The sequence below is a fragment of the Cryptomeria japonica genome, unplaced genomic scaffold (genome assembly GCF_030272615.1).
Source record: "Cryptomeria japonica unplaced genomic scaffold, Sugi_1.0 HiC_scaffold_38, whole genome shotgun sequence".
Classification (NCBI taxonomy): domain Eukaryota; kingdom Viridiplantae; phylum Streptophyta; class Pinopsida; order Cupressales; family Cupressaceae; genus Cryptomeria; species Cryptomeria japonica.
In genome coordinates, this window is record NW_026728860.1 from 89571 (window position 1) to 109065 (window position 19495).

The following is a 19495-nucleotide window of genomic DNA, read 5'->3' on the forward strand; positions in this document are numbered from 1 at the left end:
CGGCAGGCTCGAGTGGGAATGGAATCTAATAAAGAAGTAATGGTCTCTTGGTTTTCTCTATTTTGGTCTTTTTGTTATGTTTTTCTTTAGATGGCTACTTGGGACCTGTGTGCCCAATTTGATAGACTTTATGTTAATTAATTATACTAAGACTGGCTCAGTTATGTTGATAAGGATAATGCTGGAAACATCATTAGTAGTATAGCTTATGATAATCGGTATTGTGATACTTCTAGGAAAATTTTTGATCATTTTTTATTAGAACTGGTTCCTTTTTGTTAGCTATTTTATAGTTGGTGTTTGGTTTATGATGTAATTCTGCTTCTCTTCTCATTCAGGGCCATCTCCCTGCTTATCTAATAAAAAAAAATAAGACTAAGACAATAACCTTAAATAAATAGAATATGTTATTAATTAATTAATTATTTCCATACCTGGAATGGCATTGTTTCCCTTAATAACTAACCTTTGATATTCTTTTCTCCGTTCATTAAGATGGAACTTTCAGTCACAAGATTTGAACAAGGAACAGATCATATCTTGCTTCTAAAACTGACCTTTTCCAACACATAATCTTTTGGCATTTCAAAATTTGTTACTATTTATTCTTGTATAAACTTCTCAACATTATTTTATAGCCTTTAGGTTCTTCATGGAATTGGTTGTGCTTGCGTATTAGAAAATTTATACCGATCTTCTGTATACTTTCGTGCCAACGGGTGGCTGCAGTTTATTCTTTATTTATGCACGATACGTATTAAATATGTATTCTAATCCGGGAAGACTAAATCAACATTTATTTCGACTACGTGAATGAATAAAAATATACAAGTGAAAGAAACGGTTGAAAATTTACACCGATCTTGTAAATACAGCCGCACCACCGGGTGGACTATTGATGCACTATAGAATGAACGAATCCAGTTTTATTTGTCTCACTTGAGAATGGATGAGAACAGGAGAGGAGCGAAAATTGGTTTCAGTGGCTGTCCATACGGTGAGATTCGGAAGCAGGGTCTTCAGCATTACGAAAGAGGCGCACATGTGACCAGTTTTGGTCTGATAAAACAGACTTCTTTGAGACGGTACGGCCATGGAATATGGTTGCTGAGGCCGCACAGGTGCCCAATCCGTCTCTGATAAAATAGATTTCTTTGGGGGCGGTTGGGGCGAAGGACATGGAATAGTGGTATGCCTGCACCTGGCCGAAACATGCACTATAAACAGAAGGAAGTACACAAAAAACAGTACTATCAGTTTCCAACGCATGAAATTCTCCATAATTTCTTTATTGTGTTAAGCGCACAGAAAACACTTTACGTTTCAACTAAATGATCAGTTAGCAGCCGGAAACTGATATGACATCCAATGCAATACTCTCATCTATATATAGAGGGAGCCCCAAATTTAAGAAGCTCCTACGAGGACGTTTGTTCCGTCAAATGATGCATTCAATGTGTTGTGCGTAGTGGAGACGAAAAAAATTACGATCTGCTCCCTATTCAAATTAGAAGCTTTGACTAACTAATTACATCTTAAGAAAGCATGAAAGAAATCTCCCAAAATTAATTCAAAGTGCCGGGCTTCCTAATTTTAAAAAAGTAAGACCTAGCTTACATATATTTTATTTTAATCAAATATATATATAATACATTCAGATATCCTTATGGAGACGCCTATTAGAATTCGGGTACATGATAAAAATAGGCGATAAGGATATATGAAATTTTAAATATCTATTTAGACTATTTTATATAATTTATGTGTTGCAAGATCAAAGCAAATACTAAAATCTAAGATATATTAAACTTTATTTAATGATAATATTAAACTTTATTTAATTGGAGTAATATGGTTATGGTTAGCATTAGGGTTAAGGTTAGTGTTATGGTTAGGGTTAAGGTTTACATAATGGTTCGGGTTAGATTTATGATTAGGGTTTGGGTTATGATAATGTTTAGGGTTTATATCATGGTTAGGGTTAGCATCAACATTAGGGTTTGGTTTTGGTTTAGGATTATGGTTAGCATTAAGGTTTAGGATTACAGTTAGGATTATGGTTAGGGTTAGGGTCATGGTTACGGTTTAATATTACGGTTCAATTTATGGTTAAGGTTAGGGTTTAGTGTTAGGGTTTAGTGTAAGGGTGACAATTATAACTGGGGGTATGGTTAGGATTAGGATTCAGTTTATGGTTATGTTTTGGATTAGGGTTAAGGTTAGTATTATGGTCAGGGTTAAGGTTTATATCATGGTTAGGGTTAGGAATATAATAACAATTGGGGTATATATCATGGTTAGGGTTAGCATCAAGTTTTGTTTTTCGCATGGGATCATGGTTAGTGTTAGGGTTAGTATTGGGGTTAGTCTTGGTGATTATAATTAGGGTAAAGTTTAAAGATAATAATTAAAATTAGGATTAGGGTTAGGGTTAGGTCTAGAATTATAATTAGGATTAGGGATAGGGTTAGGGTTAAGATTGCATAGAAAGATAGTCTATGATGATAGCTACAAGAGTTAGGGTTTGCGTCAGGATTAGGGTTGTTAGGGTTAGGGATTAGATTAGAGGGAGTTATAGTATTATAGATAAAATGATAGTTATAATTGGTTTTAGTTAACGATTATAGTTATTATTGTAGGATAATGCTTGGGGTAAGGGTTCAGGTTCAGGTTCAATTAGAATCAATATTAGGAATAGGGATAGGGTTTAATTAAGGTTAGCATTACAACTAAATTAAGGTTACATTTAGTGTTATGACTCAGGAAGGGTTAGGATTCAAGGATAAAGCATGTTGTTAGGGTTATGGTTAGGATTAGGTTTTAGGGTTAAGACTAAGTATTATTGTTAGGGTTAGGGTTAATAATTATAATTAGTGTAAAAGTTATAATGAGGGTTAGGTTTAAGGTTTGGTATTGGGGTTAGTCTTAGTGATTATAATTAGGGTAAGTTTTAAAGATTATAAATAGTGATTATAATTTAAATTAGGGTTAGGGTTAGAATTAAAATTAGGATCAGGGTTAGGGTTAGGCTTAAGATTGGAATGAAAGATATTCTGTGATGAGAGGTGTAAGAGTTAGGGTTTGTGTTAGGATTAGGGTTGTTAGGGTTAGGGTTAGATATAAGGTTAGGTTTAGGGTCATTATCAGGTTAGGGTTAGGGTTAGGGTCTAGATTAGAGGGTGTAATAGTATTATAACTAAAATAATGGTTGTAATTGGTAGGATAATGCTTGGGGTAAAGGTTCAGGTTCAATTAGAATCAGTATTAGGATTAGGGATAGGGTTTAATTAGGATTGAGGTTAGAATTACAACTAAATTAATAGAGCTTTGTTTGAAGGTTAGCATTAGAATTTAGTTAGGGTTATGGGTTATGTTAGCATAAAGATTGGGGATAAGGTAAACCATAGGTTGGATTTATAATCGAGGTCGCTTCAGGGTTATGGTTGACGGTTATGGTTAAATTGGTATTAATGTTCTATTAGGATTAGGATTAGGGTTATGGCTAGGTTAAGGTTAGGGTTAAGATTGCATAGAAAGATAGTCTATGATGATAGCTACAAGAGTTAGGGTTTGCGTCAGGATTAGGGTTGTTAGGGTTAGGGATTAGATTAAAGGGAGTTATAGTATTATAGATAAAATGATAGTTATAATTGGTTTTAGTTAACGATTATAGTTATTATTGTAGGATAATGCTTGGGGTAAGGGTTCAGGTTCAGGTTCAATTAGAATCAATATTAGGAATAGGGATAGGGTTTAATTAGGATTAGGGTTAGCATTACAACTAAATTAAGGTTACATTTAGTGTTATGACTCAGGAAGGGTTAGGATTCAAGGATAAAGCATGTTGTTAGGGTTATGGTTAGGATTAGGTTTTAGGGTTAAGACTAAGTATTATTGTTAGGGTTAGGGTTAATGTTAGGGTTTGAGATTAAGGATAGGGTTAGGGTAATGGTTTGAGTTAGGGTTTAGGGTTAGCATTAGGATTATGGGTAGGGCTTACTCTTAGGATTAAGGATAGGTTTTGGGTTTTGGTTAGGGTTAGGGTTTAGGGTTATGGTTAAGATTGTAGTTAGTTTTAGGGTTTAAATATAGCTCAAGTAATAGCTTAATTATAATTATGATTCGAGCATATTGAGGGTTATGGTTACATTTACTTAGGGTTATGGTTAGGCTAGAATTAGGGTTACTATTGTGCTATAATGCTTAGATTCATTTATATTTAGATTAGGAGAATAATAATAATGATTAAGGTTATTGTTAGGGTTTGAGAAGGGTTACGGATAGAATTATAATTAGGGTTAGGGTTTGGATCATCATTAGGATTAAAATTAGATTCAAGGTTTGGGATAGGGATAGAACCTTGGTATCAAAGATAGAACCCCAAGTTTAGTGAGTCACATATTTGTAAATTTACAATATGTTTTAATTAATTTGAAATGGATATAATCATTTAAGAAAATAAAAAACCAAAAATAAATCTAAAATTATAATAAATCTATTAAAATAGATTTTAATTTTATACCCAAAAACATGAAATTTTATAAAATAGTATATACTATAATTTATATAAATTTTATGAAATATTCAAAATAAGTTACATGTGCATATCCATGACTAAGATGGTGGTAATTGCATAGAAATTTACAATATGTTTTAATTAATTTGAAATGGATATAATCATTTAAGAAAATAAAAAACCAAAAATAAATCTAAAATTATAATAAATCTATTAAAATAGATTTTAATTTTTATACCCAAAAACATGAAATTTTATAAAATAGTATATACTATAATTTATATAAATTTTATGAAATATTCAAAATAAGTTACATGTGCATATCCATGACTAAGATGGTGGTAATTGCATAGATTGAGCTCAAACCTTCTAAGCAATTGGTAAGTTCTTATCAATCAAACTTTTCACAAAAAATGAACTTAAAGTCCTAAAATTATGAAAGAATCTAGGTCAACCTGTCTATGTATCTGTGGTACTACACAAGTGGTAAAATTTATGAGCATTGTATAATTCATTTGGATATCTTATGAGAGAAAATTTTGAATGCATTGTAAAAATATTAATTAACATTGATTTTCTATTGTTAATATATATGAGATAGACATATTTATCGACAAGAAAATTGACCACCAAGAAAATGTCCAAATTTACAATATTCAAATTAGCAAATTGTATTCATAGATTCAATTGGAACCATTATTAATATGATTTAAAATTAATTTATATTAAATATATGAAATAAAATCTTGATAACATAAAACAGATAATAATCTATTTAAAGCACCATCATTGATTTGATTTCTATGCTTATCAAAAGAGTAATATTATTTTAGTACCATTTATTTTGTGCATTATTAGTATCTATTCAATTAACGCACTTAAATCTCAATTTTTTATATGCAAGCTATAATAATATTCAAATAGGGTTAGGGTTTAAGGATAAAGCATGGTGTGCAGGTTAGGATTATATAATAAAACTTTATTTTAAGGTCAAAGTTAAGGTTTAACTAGGAAAATCTATATAAGGATTATTGTTAGGGTTATGGTTCAATTAATGTTAGGATTAGGGTTAGGATTATGATTATTTTTATGATTAAGGTTTATGTTTTTGGTTAGGATTATGGTTAGGATTAGGACTATGGTTATGGCGAGGGATAGGTTTACTTCATGTTTAGTATTAGTGTTAAGGTTAGGGCTAAGGCTAGGGTTTAGGGTTAGAATTTAAAGTTAGGGTTACGATTATGTTTAGGGATAGGGTATACATCATTGTTAGGGATAGAGTTAGGGTTAGCAATATGTTTTGCATTATATTTAGGGTTAAGTTTATAGGGTTATGGTTAGGTTTTATTGTCAAGGATAATAAATATTTAGAGTTATGGTTATGTTGCAGTTGTTATTATAGGATAATGATTTCATAAAACTTATTATCAATTTATTATAAAATATTTAAAAAATCCTTCACTATTATGTACTTTTGTTATGAATTGGTTTTAATTATTTAAATATTTTTATGAGATTGATACATTTAAATTTTGTTGTAATAAAATAAAGGCATTTTAAAATAGATTAAACTTAGTTTTAATTAAAATAATCTTATTAATACAAGTATGAAAATAGTTTAAACTTTCTTTTGATTTAGATTACTTGTTTTATTCTAACTCTACTCTTATAAAAATTAAATGATAACCCAATACAACATTAATGCTATCCCTAATACAACCCTAACCCTAACCGTAACTAAAGTCACAATCTTATTTAAGGGTATAACATTTGAGAAATATAAATTTTGTTTTTTCAATATAGAAACATTATATTTTGATGACTAAAATTATTTGTTTAAATATGTGATTTTGATTTTTTTAAGTTAGAAAAATTAAATTTTATGTTTACAATTTAGAAACATACAAGTTTGTTTTTATCTTTCTAAATTGATAACTAATATTCTTGCAACATTATCTTAACAAAAACGAGAAAAATAGTATGTTCTATCATTCTATGCAAATACAATTTAGAAACATTACATTTTTATTACTACAATTTAGAAATTGAAAAATCACATGTGTATAAATTTGATTTTTTCAATATAGAAACATTATATCTTGATGACTAAAATTATTTGTTCTAATATGTGATTTTGATTTTTTAAATTTCGAAAACTTAAATTTTATGTTTACAATTTAGAAACATACAAGTTTGTTTTTTATCTTTCTAAATTGATAACTATGATTCTTGCAAGATTATCTTAACAAAAAAGAGAAAAACGGTATGTTCTATCACTCTATGCAAATATAATTTAGAAACATAAAAATTCCTTTTGATCTTGAAAAATCACGTGTATATAAATTTGTTTCTTTCAATATCGAAACATTATATTTTGATGACTAAAAATATTTGTTTAAATATGTGATTTTGATTTTTTAAATTTAGAAAAATTAAATTTTATGTTTACAATTTAGAAACATACAAGTTTGTTTAGGAGAAAAACGGTATGTTCTATCACTGTATGCAAATATAATTTAGAAACATTATATTTTTATTACTACAACTTAGAAACATAGATTTGATTTTTTCAATATAGAAACCTTATATTTGGATGACTAAAATTATTTGTTTAAATATGTGATTTTGATTTTTTAAATTTAGAAAAATTAAATTTTATGTTTACAATTTAGAAACATACAAGTTCTTTTTTATCTTTTTAAATTGATAACTAAGATTCTTGCAACATTATCTTAACAAAAAAGAGAAAAACGGTATGTTCTATCACTCTGTGCAAATATAATTTAGAAACATTTTATTTTTATTACTACAATTTAGAAACTTAAAAATTATTTTTGATCTTGAAAAGTCACGCGTGTATAAATTTGATTTTTTCAATATAGAAACATTATATTTTGATGACTAAAATTATTTGTTTAAACATGTGATTTTGTTTTTTAAAATTTAGAAAAATTAAATTTTATGTTTACAATTTAGAAAGATAAAAGTTTATTTTTATCTTTCTAAATTGATAACTAAGATTCTTGCAACATTATCTTAACAAAAAAGAGAAAAACGGTATGCTCTATCATTCTATGCAAATATAATTTACAAACATTATATTTTTATTACTACAATTTAAAAAGATAAAAAATATTTTTTGATCTTGAAAAATCACATGTGCGTATAAATTTTATTTTTTCAATATAGAAACATTATATTTTGATCACTACAATTATTTGTTCAAATATGTGATTTTGATTTTTTAAATTTAGAAAAATTACTACAATTATTTGTTCAAATATGTGATTTTGATTTTTTAAATTTAGAAAAATTAAATTTTATGTTTACAATTTAGAAACGTACAAGTTTTTTTTTTATCTTTTTAAATCGATAACTAAGATTCTTGCAACATTATCTTAACAAAAAAGAGAAAAACAGTATGTTCTATCACTGTATGCAAATATAATTTAGAAACATTATATTTTTATTACTACAATTTAGAAACATAAAAATGATTTTTGATCTTGAAAACTCACGTGTGTATAAATTTGATTTTTTCAATCTAGAAGCCTTATATCTGGATGACTAAAATTATTTATTTAAATATGTGATTTTGATTTTTTAAATTTAGAAAAAATTAAATTTTATGTTTACAATTTAGAAACATACAAGCTTTTTTTTATCTTTCTAAATTGAGGAAAGCTAAGAGGTCTAGTAGTGAGTCTACCAAAAAGAGCTTGACCATTGACTCGGAGATTCATAACTTGGAAGAGGAAGATGTGAAAGGAACAAAGCAAGAAAAAGTTGAGAGTAGCTTGGGGGAAAGAAGGTCAGCTAGGCTTTGTGACAAAGAGAGGAATCAACCTACCAAGACTGAGACTAATTTTTATGAAATTTATTATATTGAAGATGAGGCTGACTCCAAGGATAATTCTAAGGATGAGGATGTTAATGTGGATGAGGAAAAACAGACTGAAATCCCTAATGAGAACATGGACGAAGAAGACGAAATTAAAGAAGAAAACAACAAATCGGAAAGTGAACATTAGTCCCTTTTCAAAGAGCACAATGGCCTAGTGTCCTCTAAAGATATGGAAATGGGTCCATGTTTGCCTTTGAGGTCGACCCAGGAGGCTAACAACACTAGTTAGGAGCAATTGAATGACATGAAGGAGAAAATTGCAAGGCTAGAAAAGAAATATGATGAACATGATAGTATAATGAAACTTTAGTGTGATGCTTTTAATTCTCTCTATAATATCACAGATGGGATAATGAAGAATGCAGTCCTAGGTACGGTTTCTGGTAAAGGTAGACCAAATAAAATTAGGAAGAAGAATGGAAAGAAGGGTATAAGAGAAATGACAGAGGAGGACGAAGAAGATCAGAAGGAGACATGGAAGCAGAATGTCGGCAGGCTCGAGTGGGAATGGAATCTAATAAAGAAGTAATGGTCTCTTGGTTTTCTCTATTTTGGTCTTTTTGTTATGTTTTTCTTTAGATGGCTAATTGGGACCTGTGTGCCCAATTTGACAGACTTTATGTTAATTAATTATACTAAGACTGGCTCGGTTATGTTGATAAGGATAATGCTGGAAACATCATTAGTTGTATAGCTTATGATAATCGGTATTGTGATACTTCTGCTATTAACATTGGGTATGATACTAGCATCCGTAGAAATAGTCTCAGGGGTAGGAAAATTTTTGATCATTTTTTATTAGAACTGGTTCCTTTTTGTTAGCTATTTTATAGTTGGTGTTTGGTTTATGATGTAATTCTGCTTCTCTTTTCATTCAGGGCCATCTCCCTGCTTATCTAATAAAAAAAAATAAGACTAAGACAATAACCTTAAATAAATAGAATATGTTATTAATTAATTAATTATTTCCATACCTGGAATGGCATTGTTTCCCTTAACAACTAACCTTTGATATTCTTTTCTCCGTTCATTAAGATGGAACTTTCAGTCACAAGATTTGAACAAGGAACAGATCATATCTTGCTTCTAAAACTGACCTTTTCCAACACATAATCTTTTGGCATTTCAAAATTTGTTTACTATTTATTCTTGTATAAACTTCTCAACATTATTTTATAGCCTTTAGGTTCTTCATGGAATTGGTTGTGCTTGCGTATTAGAAAATTTATACCGATCTTCTGTATACTGCCGTGCCAACGGGTGGCTGCAGTTTATTCTTTATTTATGCACGATACGTATTAAATATGTATTCTAATCCGGGAAGACTAAATCAACATTTATTTCGACTACGTGAATGAATAAAAATATACAAGTGAAAGAAACGGTTGAAAATTTACACCGATCTTGTAAATACAGCCGCACCACCGGGTGGACTATTGATGCACTATAGAATGAACGAATCCAGTTTTATTTGTCTGTCTTGAGAATGGATGAGAACAGGAGAGAAGCGAAAATTGGTTTCAGTGGCTGTCCATACGGTGAGATTCGGAAGCAGGGTCTTCAGCATTACGAAAGAGGCGCACATGTGACCAGTTTTGGACTGATAAAACAGACTTCTTGGAGAGCGGTACGGCCATGGAATATGGTTGCTGAGGCCGCACAGGTGCCCAATCCGTCTCTGATAAAATAGATTTCTTTGGGGGCGGTTGGGGCGAAGGACATGGAATAGTGGTATGGCTGCACCTGGCCGAAACATGCACTATAAACAGAAGGAAGTACACAAAAAACAGTACTATCAGTTTCCAACGCATGAAATTCTCCATAATTTCTTTATTGTGTTAAGCGCACAGAAAACACTTTACGTTTCAACTAAATGATCAGTTAGCAGCCGGAAACTGATATGACATCCAATGCAATACTCTCATCTATATATACAGGGAGCCCCAAATTTAAGAAGCTCCTACGAGGACCTTTGTTCCGTCAAATGATGCATTCAATGTGTTGTGCGTAGTGGAGACGAAAAAAATTACGATCTGCTCCCTATTCAAATTAGAAGCTTTGACTAACTAATTACATCTTAAGAAACCATGAAAGAAATCTCCCAAAATTAATTCAAAGTGCCGGGCTTCCTAATTTTAAAAAGGTAAGACCTAGCTTACATATATTTTATTTTAATCAAATATATATATAATACATTCAGATATCCTTATGGAGACGCCTATTAGAATTCGGTACATGATAAAAATAGGCGATAAGGATATATGAAATTTTAAATATCTATTTAGACTATTTTATATAATTTATGTGTTGCAAGATCAAAGCAAATACTAAAATCTAAGATATATTAAACTTTATTTAATGATAATATTAAACTTTATTTAATTGGAGTAATATGGTTATGGTTAGCATTAGGGTTAAGGTTAGTGTTATGGTTAGGGTTAAGGTTTACATAATGGTTCGGGTTAGATTTATGATTAGGGTTTGGGTTATGATAATGTTTAGGGTTTATATCATGGTTAGGGTTAGCATCAACATTAGGGTTTGGTTTTGGTTTAGGATTATGGTTAGCATTAAGGTTTAGGATTACAGTTAGGATTATGGTTAGGGTTAGGGTCATGGTTACGGTTTAATATTACGGTTCAATTTATGGTTAAGGTTAGGGTTTAGTGTTAGGGTTTAGTGTCAGGGTGACAATTATAACTGGGGGTATGGTTAGGATTAGGATTCAGTTTATGGTTATGTTTTGGATTAGGGTTAAGGTTAGTATTATGGCAGGGTTAAGGTTTATATCATGGTTAGGGTTAGGAATATAATAACAATTGGGGTGTATATCATGGTTAGGGTTAGCATCAAGTTTTGTTTTTCGCATGGGATCATGGTTAGTGTTAGGGTTAGTCTTGGTGATTATAATTAGGGTAAAGTTTAAAGATTATAATTAAAATTAGGATTAGGGTTAGGGTTAGGTCTAGAATTATAATTAGGATTAGGGATAGGGTTAGGGTTAAGATTGCATAGAAAGATAGTCTATGATGATAGCTACAAGAGTTAGGGTTTGCGTCAGGATTAGGGTTGTTAGGGTTAGGGATTAGATTAAAGGGAGTTATAGTATTATAGATAAAATGATAGTTATAATTGGTTTTAGTTAACGATTATAGTTATTATTGTAGGATAATGCTTGGGGTAAGGGTTCAGGTTCAGGTTCAATTAGAATCAATATTAGGAATAGGGATAGGGTTTAATTAGGATTAGGGTTAGCATTACAACTAAATTAAGGTTACATTTAGTGTTATGACTCAGGAAGGGTTAGGATTCAAGGATAAAGAATGTTGTTAGGGTTATGGTTAGGATTAGGTTTTAGGGTTAAGACTAAGTATTATTGTTAGTGTTAGGGTTAATAATTATAGTTAGTGTAAAAGTTATAATTAGGGTTAGGTTTAAGATTGGTATTGGGGTTAGTCTTAGTGATTATAATTAGGGTAAGTTTTAAAGATTATAAATAGTGATTATAATTTAAATTAGGGTTAGGGTTAGAATTAAAATTAGGATTAGGGTTAGGGTTAGGTTTAAGATTGGAATAAAAGATATTTTGTGATGAGAGGTGTAAGAGTTAGGGTTTGTGTTAGGATTAGGGTTGTTAGGGTTAGGGTTAGATATAAGGTTAGGTTTAGGGTCATTATCAGGTTAGGGTTAGGGTTAGGGTCTAGATTAGAGGGTGTAATAGTATTATAACTAAAATAATAGTTGTAATTGGTAGGATAACGCTTGGGGTAAAGGTTCAGGTTCAATTAGAATCAGTATTAGGGTTAGGGATAGAGTTTAATTAGGATTAAGGTTAGAATTACAACTAAATTAATAGAGCTTTGTTTGAAGGTTAGCATTAGAATTTAGTTAGGGTTATGGGTTATGTTAGCATAAAGATTGGGGATAAGGTAAACCATAGGTTGGATTTATAATCGAGGTCGCTTCAGGGTTATGGTTGACATTCAAATTAGGGTTGAAATAGTAAATATGGTTAAGGTTAATTTTAGGGTTAGGATTATGGTCAGGGTTAAGTTTTACTTATAAGGAACATAAGTTTATGGTTAGGGTTTAGTGTCAGGGTTACAATTAAGTTTAGGGTTTACATCAAAGTTAGGGTTAGAATTACGGTTATGGTTAAATTGGTATTAATGTTCTATTAGGATTAGGGTTTGGGCTAGGTTAAGGTTAGGAATAGATTACGATAAAATCTCCATTTGAATTAGGGTTACATTTAGGGCAGGATTTTTGTCAGGGTTAGGGTTTAGGATTATGGTTAGGTTAGAGTTAGGATTAGGGTTGGGGTTGGGGTTAGGATTATGATTAGGGTTATGGTTAAGTTTATTATTGAAATCATGTTTAGCACTAAGGTTAGGTTTAGGATGATGGTTTGGCTTTGGCTTAGGCTTAGGCTTAGGGTCATAGTTAGGATTATGGTTAGGGTTAGGATTTACATCAAGCTAGGGTCAAGGTTAAGATTAGGGTTTGGGTCAAGGTTAGGGTTAGGATTTGGGCTAGGGTCATTGTTAATATCATTGTTTGAATTAGGTTTAGGCTTAGGGTTAGGGTGAGGATTATGGTTAATGTTAAGGTTTGAGATTAAGGATAGGGTGAGGGTAATGGTTTGAGTTAGGGTTTAGGGTTAGCATTAGGATTATGGGTAGGATTTACTCTTAGGATTAAGGATAGGTTTTGGGTTTTGGTTAGGGTTAGGGTTTAGGGTTATGGTTAAGATTGTAGTTAGTTTTAGGGTTTAAATATAGGTCAAGTTATAGCTTAATTATAATTATGATTCGTGCATATTGAGGGTTATGGTTACATTTACTTAGGGTTATGGTTAGGCTAGAATTAGGGTTACTATTGTGCTATAATGCTTAGATTCATTTATATTTAGATTAGGAGAATAATAATTATGATTAAGGTTATGGTTAGGGTTTGAGAAGGGTTACGGATAGAATTATAATTAGGGTTAGGGTTTGGATCATCATTAGGATTAAAATTAGATTCAAGGTTTGGGATAGGGATAGAACCTTGGTATCAAAGATAGAACCCCAAGTTTAGTGAGTCACATATTTGTAAATTTACAATATGTTTTAATTAATTTGAAATGGATATAATCATTTAAGAAAATACAAAACCAAAAATAAATCTAAAATTATAATAAATCTATTAAAATAGATTTTAATTTTTATACCCAAAAACATGAAATTTTATAAAATAGTATATACTATAATTTATATAAATTTTATGAAATATTCAAAATAAGTTACATGTGCATATCCATGACTAAGATGGTGGTAATTGCATAGATTGAGCTCAAACCTTCTAAGCAATTGGTAAGTTCTGATCAATCAAACTTTTCACAAAAAATGAACTTAAAGTCCTAAAATTATGAAAGAATCTAGGTCAACCTTTCTATGTATCCGTGGTACTACACAAGTGGTAAAATTTATGAGCATTGTATAATTCATTTGGATATCTTATGAGAGAAAATTTTGAATGCATTGTAAAAATATTAATTAACATTGATTTTCTATTGTTAATATATATGAGATAGACATATTTATCGACAAGAAAATTGACCACCAAGAAAATGTCCAAATTTACAATATTCAAATTAGCAAATTGTATTCATAGATTCAATTGGAACCATTATTAATATGATTTAAAATTAATTTATATTAAATATATGAAATAAAATCTTGATAACATAAAACAGATAATAATCTACTTAAAGCACCATCATTGATTTGATTTCTATGCTTATCAAAAGAGTAATATTATTTTAGTACCATTTATTTTGTGCATTATTAGTATCTATTCAATTAACGCACTTAAATCTCAATTTTTTATATGCAAGCTATAATAGTATTCAAATAGGGTTAGGGTTTAAGGATAAAGCATGGTGTGCAGGTTAGGATTATATAATAAAGCTTTATTTTAAGGTCAAAGTTAAGGTTTAACTAGGCAAATCTATATAAGGATTATTGTTAGGGTTATGGTTCAATTAATGTTAGGATTAGGGTTAGGATTATGATTATTTTTATGATTAAGGTTTATGTTTTTTGTTAGGATTATGGTTAGGATTAGGACTATGGTTATGGCGAGGGATAGGTTTACTTCATGTTTAGTATTAGTGTTTGGTTAGGGCTAAGGCTAGGGTTTAGGGTTAGAATTTAAAGTTAGGGTTAGGATTGTGTTTAGGGATAGGGTATACATCATTGTTAGGGATAGAGTTAGGGTTAGCAATATGTTTTGCATTATATTTAGGGTTAAGTTTATAGGGTTATGGTTAGGTTTTGTTGTCAAGGATAATAAATATTTAGAGTTATGGTTATGTTGCAGTTGTTATTATAGGATAATGCATTCATAAAACTTATTATCAGTTTATTATAAAATATTTAAAAAATCCTTCACTATTATGTACTTTTGTTATGAATTGGTTTTCATTATTTAAATATTTTTATGAGATTGATACATTTAAATTTTGTTGTAATAAAAAAAAGGCATTTTAAAATAGATTAAACTTAGTTTTAATTAAAATAATCTTATTAATACAAATACGAAAATAGTTTAAACTTTCTTTTGATTTAGATTACTTGTTTTATTCTAACTCTACTCTTATAAAAATTAAATGATAACCCAATACAACATTAATGCTATCCCTAATACAACCCTAACCCTAACCGTAACTAAACCACAATCTTATTTAAGGGTATAACATTTGAGAAATATAAATTTTGTTTTTTCAATATAGAAACATTATATTTTGATGACTAAAATTATTTGTTTAAATATGTGATTTTGATTTTTTTAATTTAGAAAAATTAAATTTTATGTTTACAATTTAGAAACATACAAGTTTGTTTTTATCTTTCTAAATTGATAACTAATATTCTTGCAACATTATCTTAACAAAAACGAGAAAAATAGTATGTTCTATCATTCTATGCAAATACAATTTAGAAACATTACATTTTTATTACTACAATTTAGAAATTGAAAAATCACATGTGTATAAATTTGATTTTTTCAATATAGAAACATTATATCTTGATGACTAAAATTATTTGTTCTAATATGTGATTTTGATTTTTTAAATTTAGAAAACTTAAATTTTATGTTTACAATTTAGAAACATACAAGTTTGTTTTTTATCTTTCTAAATTGATAACTACGATTCTTGCAACATTATCTTAACAAAAAAGAGAAAAACGGTATGTTCTATCACTCTATGCAAATATAATTTAGAAACATAAAAATTCCTTTTGATCTTGAAAAATCACATGTATATAAATTTGTTTCTTTCAATATCGAAACATTATATTTTGATGACTAAAAATATTTGTTTAAATATGTGATTTTGATTTTTTAAATTTAGAAAAATTAAATTTTATGTTTACAATTTAGAAACATACAAGTTTGTTTAGGAGAAAAACGGTATGTTCTATCACTGTATGCAAATATAATTTAGAAACATTATATTTTTATTACTACAACTTAGAAACATAGATTTGATTTTTTCAATATAGAAACCTTATATTTGGATGACTAAAATTATTTGTTTAAATATGTGATTTTGATTTTTTAAATTTAGAAAAATTAAATTTTATGTTTACAATTTAGAAACATACAAGTTCTTTTTTATCTTTTTAAATTGATAACTAAGATTCTTGCAACATTATCTTAACAAAAAAGAGAAAAACGGTATGTTCTATCACTCTATGCAAATATAATTTAGAAACATTTTATTTTTATTACTACAATTTAGAAACTTAAAAATTATTTTTGATCTTGAAAAGTCACGCGTATATAAATTTGATTTTTTCAATATAGAAACATTATATTTTGATGACTAAAATTATTTGTTTAAACATGTGATTTTGATTTTTAAAATTTAGAAAAATTAAATTTTATGTTTACAATTTAGAAAGATAAAAGTTTATTTTTATCTTTCTAAATTGATAACTAAGATTCTTGCAACATTATCTTAACAAAAAAGAGAAAAATGGTATGCTCTATCATTCTATGCAAATATAATTTACAAACATTATATTTTTATTACTACAATTTAGAAAGATAAAAAAAAATTTTTGATCTTGAAAAATCACATGTGCGTATAAATTTTATTTTTTCAATATAGAAACATTATATTTTGATCACTACAATTATTTGTTCAAATATGTGATTTTGATTTTTTAAATTTAGAAAAATTACTACAATTATTTGTTCAAATATGTTATTTTGATTTTTTAAAATTAGAAAAATTAAATTTTATGTTTACAATTTAGAAACGTACAAGTTTTTTTTTATCTTTTTAAATCGATAACTAAGATTCTTGCAACATTATCTTAACAAAAAAGAGAAAAATGGTATGTTCTATCACTGTGTGCAAATATAATTTAGAAACATTATATTTTTATTACTACAATTTAGAAAAATAAAAAAGATTTTTGATCTTGAAAACTCACGTGTGTATAAATTTGATTTTTTCAATATAGAAGCCTTATATCTGGATGACTAAAATTATTTGTTTAAATATGTGATTTTGATTTTTTAAATTTAGAAAAAATTAAATTTTATGTTTACAATTTAGAAACATACAAGCTTTTTTTTATCTTTCTAAATTGAGGAAAGCTAAGAGGTCTAGTAGTGAGTCTACCAAAAAGAGCTTGACCATTGACTCGGAGATTCATAACTTGGAAGAGGAAGATGTGAAAGGAACAAAGCAAGAAAAAGTTGAGAGTAGCTTGGGGGAAAGAAGGTCAGCTAGGCTTTGTGACAAAGAGAGGAATCAACCTACCAAGACTGAGACTAATTTTTATGAAATTTATTATATTGAAGATGAGGCTGACTCTCAGGATAATTCTAAGGATGAGGATGTTAATGTGGATGAGGAAAAACAGACTGAAATCCCTAATGAGAACATGGACGAAGAAGAGGAAATTAAAGAAGAAAACAACAAATCGGAAAGTGAACATTAGTCCCTTTTCAAAGAGCACAATGGCCTAGTGTCCTCTAAAGATATGGAAATGGGTCCCTGTTTGCCTTTGAGGTCGACCCCAGATGCTAACAACACTAGTTAGGAGCAATTGAATGACATGAAGGAGAAAATTGCAAGGCTAGAAAAGAAATATGATGAACATGATAGTATAATGAAACTTTAGTGTGATGCTTTTAATTCTCTCTGTAATATCACAAATGGGATAATGAAGAATGCAGTCCTAGGTACGGTTTCTGGTAAAGGTAGACTGAATACAATTAGGAAGAAGAATGGAAAGAAGGGTATAAGAGAAATGACAGAGGAGGATGAAGAAGATCAGAAGGAGACATGGAAGCAGAATGTCGGCAGGCTCGAGTGGGAATGGAATCTAATAAAGAAGTAATGGTCTCTTGGTTTTCTCTATTTTGGTCTTTTTGTTATGTTTTTCTTTAGATGGCTACTTGGGACATGTGTGCCCAATTTGATAAAGTTATGTTAATTAATTATACTAAGACTGGCTCGGTTATGTTGATAAAGATAATGCTGGAAACATCATTAGTAGTATAGCTTATGATAATCGGTATTGTGATACTTCTGCTATTAACATTGGGTATGATACTAGCATCCGTAGAAATAGTCTCAGGGGTAGGAAAATTTTTGATCATTTTTTATTAGAACTGGTTCCTTTTTGTTAGCTATTTTATAGTTGGTGTTTGGTTTATGATGTAATTCTGCTTCTCTTTTCATTCAGGGCCATCTCCCTGCTTATCTAATAAAAAAAAATAAGACTAAGACAATAACCTTAAATAAATAGAATATGTTATTAATTAATTAATTATTTCCATACCTGGAATGGCATTGTTTCCCTTAATAACTAACCTTTGATATTCTTTTCTCCGTTCATTAAGATGGAACTTTCAGTCACAAGATTTGAACAAGGAACAGATCATATCTTGCTTCTAAAACTGACCTTTTCCAACACATAATCTTTTGGCATTTCAAAATTTGTTACTATTTATTCTTGTATAAACTTCTCAACATTATTTTATAGACTTTAGGTTCTTCATGGAATTGGTTGTGCTTGCGTATTAGAAAATTTATACCGATCTTCTGTATACTGCCGTGCCAACGGGTGGCTGCAGTTTATTCTTTATTTATGCACGATACGTATTAAATATGTATTCTAATCCGGGAAGACTAAATCAACATTTATTTCGACTACGTGAATGAATAAAAATATACAAGTGAAAGAAACGGTTGAAAATTTACACCGATCTTGTAAATACAGCCGCACCACCGGGTGGACTATTGATGCACTATAGAATGAACGAATCCAGTTTTATTTGTCTGTCTTGAGAATGGATGAGAACAGGAGAGGAGCGAAAATTGGTTTCAGTGGCTGTCCATACGGTGAGATTCGGAAGCAGGGTCTTCAGTATTACGGAAGAGGCGCACATGTGACCAGTTTTGGTCTGATAAAACAGACTTCTTTGAGAGCGGTACGGCCATGGAATATGGTTGCTGAGGCCGCACAGGTGCCCAATCCGTCTCTGATAAAATAGATTTCTTTGGGGGCGGTTGGGGCGAAGGACATGGAATAGTGGTATGGCTGCACCTGGCCGAAACATGCACTATAAACAGAAGGAAGTACACAAAAAACAGTACTATCAGTTTCCAACGCATGAAATTCTCCATAATTTCTTTATTGTGTTAAGCGCACAGAAAACACTTTACGTTTCAACTAAATGATCAGTTAGCAGCCGGAAACTGATATGACATCCAATGCAATACTCTCATCTATATATAGAGGGAGCCCCAAATTTAAGAAGCTCCTACGAGGACCTTTGTTCCGTCAAATGATGCATTCAATGTGTTGTGCGTAGTGGAGACCAAAAAAATTACGATCTGCTCCCTATTCAAATTAGAAGCTTTGACTAACTAATTACATCTTAAGAAAGCATGAAAGAAATCTCCCAAAATTAATTCAAAGTGCGGGGCTTCCTAATTTTAAAAAAGTAAGACCTAGCTTACATATATTTTATTTTAATCAAATATATATATAATACATTCAGAT

At 29.7% G+C, this 19495-nt stretch overlaps 1 protein-coding gene across 1 annotated transcript; it reads left to right on the top strand.

Annotated features, from left to right (window-relative positions):
• Nucleotides 1–945: 945 nt before the first annotated feature.
• On the top strand, nt 946–17422 carry LOC131862173 (uncharacterized). The gene is made up of 3 exons (XM_059214985.1): nt 946–1132; nt 8408–8536; nt 17283–17422. The coding sequence occupies exons 1-3, from the start codon at nt 946–948 to the stop codon at nt 17420–17422; spliced, it is 456 nt and encodes a 151-aa protein (XP_059070968.1).
• Nucleotides 17423–19495: the final 2073 nt, after the last annotated feature.

Coding starts and splice junctions, on each gene's coding strand:
- LOC131862173 (XM_059214985.1), top strand. CDS start 946: ATGGATGAGAACAGGAGAGGAGCGAAAATTGGTTTCAGTGGCTGTCCA. Junction 1,133..8,407: donor GCCGCACAGGTGCCCAATCC/GTCTCTGATAAA, acceptor ATTATATTGAAG/ATGAGGCTGACTCCAAGGAT. Junction 8,537..17,282: donor AGAAAACAACAAATCGGAAA/GTGAACATTAGT, acceptor ATTATATTGAAG/ATGAGGCTGACTCTCAGGAT.